Source organism: Monomorium pharaonis, chromosome 1 (assembly GCF_013373865.1).
Source record: "Monomorium pharaonis isolate MP-MQ-018 chromosome 1, ASM1337386v2, whole genome shotgun sequence".
In the NCBI taxonomy this organism is placed as follows: Eukaryota; Metazoa; Arthropoda; class Insecta; order Hymenoptera; family Formicidae; genus Monomorium; species Monomorium pharaonis.
The window spans coordinates 30,757,669-30,765,395 of NC_050467.1; the positions used below are offsets into that span (position 1 = coordinate 30,757,669).

Genomic DNA, 7,727 nt, shown 5'->3' on the forward strand with positions numbered 1-7,727 from the left:
TACCTATCCATCCATTCATCATCCTTAATACATTTTCTTATTAATACGTATTATAAAATGTATAATGTAGTCAACTTTAATTAATTTTTCATAGAAAATTAACATATAAAATGCATACCATAAAATACAAATTACAATAGTATAAAAAGACTCACAAAAATACATAAAATGTAATATATGTGTATAATATAAAATACATGAAGCGCTAAATGTAAAATTATAAAATAAGTATAAAATGTAAAAAATAAAAAATATAAACTATAAAATATATGAAACGCTAGATGTAAAATTAACAAATATATGTAAAATATAAAATACATGGAATGTAAATTACAAGTACATCAGGTGCAAAATATATACAAATATATTATAGGGATATCCGATAATGTCCCCACGGTAACGTTTCGATCGAATTGGGTATGAGATATCTCTTATCGTCGTACGGACTTAGAGCAATTTTCATTTCGGACACTGTGTATACTTCGTGTAACTTGGATCGTATACACGACTGGCGACGCGTCATCTCAATCTCATCTTTCAAACAGCGGGTGTAATCTTCGAACGTTATGGCTCGCGCTATTACGTTATTCTTGACACCTTTTGCTTTTTTGGTGTCCTTTTTCCCGTCCACTTTCAACGCGTACATTTTTGCTCTAAGTCCGACGAACTCGGTCATTGTTGCACCATTGTTTTCATCTTTCATTAGACCAGGTATTTTTTTATTTTTGAGAGGCATGCCGTACGCATTGTCGACCGGATAATCGCTCATGTCGAACCTAGCAATATCGCGTTTCATCGTCTCATAAACATCATCGCACTCGACGTGGTATACGAGACTATCGGTGTCAGTGTATATGACTTTACATTTGTCGCGATACAAAGGTACCATACACTCGTGATGAAATTTGTATAGACACGTCTTAGAAATATCTAAAATGCACATGCCTACGTGAATCGGTTTGTTGAATTTCACCTTGAGTTTTTTTAGTTCGATGGCAATAAGATTCTCTGAAAAAATGCTACGACTATGAAAATTCGGTTTCGCGATCATTGCCTCCGCACCGTGCTGACCCTTCCATTTCGTCAATAATTTAACGTTAACGTGATTACGCACATTCTCCATGGTTTTCCCGAATACCGCGTTGTTCATTAATTTATACAAGTTTTTTTCAAAATCATTTTTGGCGTGAGTTCGGAATTGTGTGTTTAATTCTATGTATTTACAGAGCCATGGAGATTGCGCGAATTTTAATATGCGGTGTATCTTCGCGATACGAAGACCGTGACGCGTACACTGCTGTAAGTTTCGGTAATGTATAATTTAACGTTCTTTATCGTAGAGCGTGGCGAGAAGTTTACATTCTCGCTTGCCGGGCGGTTTTTCGCGCGTCGGGCAGAAAGGTAGGTCAGTGTGTCGATCGTGAAGGTCTCGAGGATACTCGAGATCGACCTCGAGAATGTATCCCGTGGGTGAATCCGGAGCGATAGCGTTCAAGTCGAAATTTGAAACGTTGAAACCCATTGAAATTCAGTGTAGGGTAACGGCTGACACATCGCCCAGCCATACTAATTATTAACGTCAAAGTACATAAGGTACGACGATGGTTTCGATGGGTCGTAGGTCTGCATGTACTTGTTGTTAGCCTGTGCGTATCTGCCTGAACATTGACTCAGACCACCGCGTATACCGCGTTCGATAAACATTACCATGTCTATGTCCGTAAGCAATTCAAAAGTAATATCGGTATATTTTAACATAGCGTCCCACGTGTATCCGGGAAGAGTGTAATAATGCGCGGGATCGAGACCGTAACTTTCTAAACATTTATCACGGAAATTTTCAAAAATGTCGGCTAACAACAAGACATCCGTTTTCAAATATAGATCGCTGTATTCACCCAACGTTTGAATTGAGAACCGATGCCAGACGTTGACGGCGTGTGCGAAATCGCTCTCGGATACTGTGTCGGAGGTCAGAGAACTATAAAAGGATTCGAGTGGTGGTAAACATGTGTCTTCCAATTTTTCGACGCGGTCAACGTACTCGTATGGAAATACGCCTCTTCGTGTCAATAAATTAAATTCTGCGTCGGATAAGTGCGAAAATTCGGAACGTACAATTTTTAGATTTTCTTTACCCAGAAATGATGCTAATTTCTCGAGACTAGTATTTAAAAATTTATATGAATCTATAAATCTTAACTTTATGTGATTATGTGGGTCTAATTTATCGGCGGTACTTAGGACATGCTTTGTGAAAGAAATATATTTTTCTTTCGTGATAGGTAATAAATCAATTTTTCCTTTGAACGCTGTGGCTATTTCCTTGATAATAAAATGAGAATCGTATCCGGATAAATTATGGAAGACTACCGGTATGTACAACACATTTTGATAATAGAGGTTACAAAGCGAATGTGCGGGACCGCGGTAACGACCGGTTAGATGGCAATGATCGCGCACCCGCTTATCATCCGGCGCAAACGGTTTTTCGCAAATATGGCAATGTGTCGCGCTACGGTATGCCTCTAATTGTTCTTTCGATAACATCCCCATGGAGACATTGGCGCATAAACGAATCTTAACGTTATGTGCTAAATCTTCAAGTTGCTTAGCAAACCACAACACGCAATCGGGATCGCGACGAAACCGATACACGGATAACGCATTATCGTATGAGCATCGCACATAATACGCTATGCTAAATACCTCGTGTTGTTGGTAGGCGTATGTCGTCGGCTCCGTGTCTGGTTGCATCTTCCGCAGCACACACTCGAGATCGGCGTATACGACGAAGGGCACTCGTTCCTTGTTGTGTAAGTTGCGGAAGCTCAGCCACTTATCCTTTTCATCTGGTAGTTCGACAGCACAGTCATTCAACTTTTGGCAGTCCACATTGTGCGATTGTAACTTTTCATCGGAACTGAAATAATGTAGACATCTGTAAATAACAAAGAAAACGTATATGTTTACTGCTATTTGAAACAATTTATAAACACATTCATGAAGAATTATTACTTACCGATCGCAAATGTATTTCTTACATACATGTTTGCTCAATTGCGTCCCACCAGACGGGACAGATTTTTGATCCATGTGAAGTGACCCACGTTGTTATCCCCCGGATCTTGCACGTACAAAAGATTGACATGCTTCTCCCTCTTGTTATCCGTGAGTCGTAATGGAAAAATTTTATCCTCTTCGATCCCGTACACGTTGACCGACACATCGTTGAGTCTCTCAAATTTCCCAATGTCTTTTAATATAACGGGAAACTTGATGTCGTCGAACTTTAAGACTGTCGTATAATGAGGGTACGACGACTCCAGTCCTGTGTTTCTTTCTACGAGATGCAGAGCGGTGATCACTGACCATGCAAAGCATGCATTGTCCTTCGATTTAACGTTTACAACTGCTTTTTTCAACATTATTTTTCGCGGCAATGTCACGTAACATCCCGCGTGTAGAGGATTAAACTTGTTCACATTTATAGTTAAATTGAGAATTCGTGAAAGCGCCCACCCGCTATCGCGTTCTTTATCTAACTCTTTAAGCGACGCTAACGTGGGCTCGATGACACGCCGCTCGTACCATACGTCTAAATTTGACGTTTGAAACAGTTCACAATTTTTTGTGGTGATACTCTTATTAGCGCTTTTTTCACCAGTCACAAATACACCGTTGAACGCGGTGTTCACTTTTATACAGTTGTGTCTTTGTAGAGCGTCTCGCACACTCTCGAGCACTATACCTCCGGCATCTTCGAGAAACTGTCGCGGCTCGATATAGTTAGTATTAATAACCGCACCGGTCAGTACGCGATTCTCGAACGCGGTATATATCTCGCGCCACACGAGTCTTTCCGCGTTATCACTCGCGTAATCACCGCCGACGTGCACGAAACGTCTTTGTAATCTTGTCTTTTCACCCTCGAGTCGCGCGATTCTCGCCACCAACGATTGTTTATATTCGACGGCGAGCCGAGGACGCTTGACGCGGCTATGTTCCTCGAGCCGTTGTACACACTCATCACATCGCTGCAACCACGTAAAACACTCGCCCAAAGTAGCGACTCTGTTCGCTTGCTCCAAGAGCTCGCGTTCCTCTAAATCGAATTGTTCCATGTTTTAGCGTCTTTTCGCACTTTTTAAATCACGTTACATTCTTCAACGGAGCACTTGCACGTGACACGTCTACATGATTTGCAGCGTCGCACCGAATCTTGCACTTCATAGTGCATTTTCTTGCATTCTTTTTCATGCAGAATGAAAACATAAGTTCTCATCATACGCCCAAAATGATCATTATTCTCATTGTCTTTATAAGCATAACGATTCCATGCATTAAAAAAATCATCATACGTGTGCAGCATATTTGTTATTTTAGGATTTTTTAAGAACACTTTAACCATATTATTTATCAACAATTTAATACACCTTCCAATACCAGCAGGAATTTTAATGTACATAGTATCGTATTCACGTAGCGACTTCATCATTCGGACACTGATTCAATGCCATAGTATATATTTCCTGTCTCACGTGATAAGGCCAGGGATAAATAGATTCATTTTTTATATACACTCTATGTATCGCAACGCGTTCAAGCGTTCCACGTATACCAAGTTCTCGATCGCGTATAAATTGCACTGGTGATATTCGTTTATTGTTAAGAACATATTTGATATCTTCAATGTCCTCCTGATCCATGTTGTACGGTTATGTATTTAAAGTCTTTACAAACTGCACACTGGGCACATGTTGCGCGGAATTATCACGTACATGGATTGACGGCAATTTGAGCAAGCCCGATGATCCAAATTTTCTAGCCGATCCGTTTGATGCTCCCTAACAGCACTCATGCCTTCTCTAATGTCCCACATGTCTATCATACACTCGGCACAGAGAGCTAGAGCACCACCCGTAGAATAAAAGAAAAATATCGCGCAATGTTCGGAACGCTCGTTTAATTTAAGAAAATCTTCATGTGAAACAAATTTTTCCACGCGATCGACAAAGTCAATGGAATAACTCGTAGAATCACTAACATCGGATACTAAGCTGTCTTCATCATCCTCGTAGGAATTTTCGAAATCATCGACTACCATGTCTTCATCGTTGGAGTTTTCGTAATCACTGCCTGCAATATCAATATCTTCTTTATCGTCCGCGATATTCACAATTTCTATATCGTCCGCGATATCCAGAATTTCTGTATCGTCTACGATATCCACAATTTGTTCATGGTCCGCGATATTCACAATTTCTATATCGTCCGCGATATCTATAATGTCCACTTCATTTAACTGATTAGCCATTCTTCACGTTAAAATTCACAATACTTAGGAATTAATTCACTTTGATTCGCTCGGGTTGAAGACTTCACGCTTACTGTGGCACCGTGCTCTTCCGGACCAATTATATTTCACTGTTAGCCCTTTGTCTCATGCATTTGTTTATAGTTATGCATAGCTTTCCGCTTAAAGCTACCGGGCGATAAATGTCGATCAAATGTTTAGATATTTTAGCTGCCGGTGGTCACTACCGATTTATTATCTAGAAATTTAAGCTGCCGACGGTTCGGCGCTCCGTGCGATAAACATTCACTATTTTCTTTATAACGAGCCGCTACCTCTAACAAGAGCGCTAAGCAGGGAGATAACACCGCGACAGGAAGAAACGTGTCGAAGTATTAGCTGCCGACGGTTCGGCGCTCCTTGTCGCGATAAAAAATTTGTTTATAACAAACCGCTACCGGATATGGTCAGCGATTTTTGTTTATAGCTATTCCAAGAGCTGTCGAATAAATTTATCAGCTGCCGATGATTCGGCGCTCCGTACGATAAATATTCTTAGAAATTCGTTTATATCAAGTTGCAACTCGCATATTATTTTACTTAAAAAATGTTTATACTGATAAGCGATAGAAAGACCCATAGATAAAAATTGTTTATACCTAATTACTACTTCTAGCCGCAGGGCCTAATTGTTTATATCAAGTTGCAACTCGCATATTATTTTTCTTAGAAATGTTTATACTGATAAGCGGTGACCGGCAAGTTATTGTTTATATCTAGTTACAACTGACTTGTAGTTTACATAAATGTTTATACTGATAAGCGGCTACCGACAGGTATTTGTTTATATCAGGTTACAACTAGCATGTTGTTTACATAAATGTTTATACTGATAAGCGGCGGCATCCGTTTGTGTGACGTCATCCCCCCTCCCCGCGTGACGTCATACCCCCCCGTGACGTCATACCCCTCCCCGCAAATACCCCCCCGCCCCTCACCCCTCCTCGGAGCCCCGTAGTCACCCTCCTATTCCTACTGAAATTCGATACGAGCTCGACGGTGTGGAGATTGATCGCAACAGAAACGTTGGAATAACCAGCTCCCTCAAGAACTATGTAACTATGTCATCCGACAGAAGCGTAATCGCAAGGAACGCCGGCTGGGATCCATGGAATCCCCCAAACGGATATTTTAATTTTTGTGTACCACTCAACATGCTACTGGGATTTTGCGAAGATTACAGACGCGTGGTGATTAACGCTCGTCATGAGTTGATCTTGATACGCGCGCGCAACGACAACAATTGTTTAGTTGGTGAACCGGCGAGAGAGCCTGAAATTGATTTATTCAAAGTACAGTGGCGAATGCCACACGTACTGCTGAACGAGATAAATAAACTGTCGATGTTGCGTGCTCTCGAAAGTGGACGATATCTGAGCATGGCTTTTCGTTCATGGGATCTGTACGAGTTTCCGCTGTTGCAACGCACAACCCAACATTCGTGGGCCATTAAGACTGCTACTCAACTCGAAAAGCCACGATATATCATTTTCGCTCTGCAAGCCGGTCGGAAGAACGTCATGCTCGAAGACGCGAGTCGATTCGATCATTGCAAATTGACAAACGTAAAACTATATCTAAACTCGGAATGTTATCCGTATGATGATATGAATCTGGATTTTGAAAAAAATAAATGGTCGATTCTCTATGACACATACACACGTTTCTGTAAAACCTATTACGGATATGACTATCTCGAGCTGAATCAAACTGTCACAATTTTTCGGCAAAAAGGCCCGTTCGTAATCATCGATTGCTCTCGACAAAATGAATCGGTCAAAAGCGCGACCGTGGACGTGCGTTTAGAGTTTGAATGCAAAGAGAACGTACCAGCGAGCATCACCGCGTACTGTCTTATCATACACGATCGTGTGGTTCAGTACAACCCATTGACCAACGTTGTGCGCAAAATCACCTAAGTGTACCGCCATACTTTTCTCCTGAAATCAATTTGGAGACAATATATAAATCTACAATGCATCGAAGGTCGAGCGAAGGACAGACACACCGTCATGTCCATACCAACGTTCGTGGACTTGCAAGGTTTTTTCGTTAGAGGAAAGTTTATTGTTAAGAAGTTTGCCGCTCTCGGAGATGGATTTGAACTCTTTCACTACATTTTTCGAAATCCCATGCCATGGCATCGACTCAACAACGCCGACAAACGTCAGGCATCGTGGTTGCTTACGCATCATCATGGACTACAATGGAATGATGGAATAATTTCATATGACATGGCTAAGAAATTGATTACAACGACGCTGACTAAGAACGAAACATCGCCCGTCGTATACGTCAAAGGACACGACAAACGAAAATGGTTGCAGAATTTACTCCTGGATGACGCGAGAGAAGACATATACGTTGAAAA

General features: G+C 41.1%; 1 protein-coding gene across 1 annotated transcript; it reads left to right on the top strand.

Moving 5' to 3' along the window:
• Positions 1-6,417: 6,417 nt before the first annotated feature.
• On the top strand, positions 6,418-7,275 carry LOC118646885. Its single transcript, XM_036290764.1, has one exon. The coding sequence runs from the start codon at positions 6,418-6,420 to the stop codon at positions 7,273-7,275; it is 858 nt and encodes a 285-aa protein (XP_036146657.1).
• Positions 7,276-7,727: the final 452 nt, after the last annotated feature.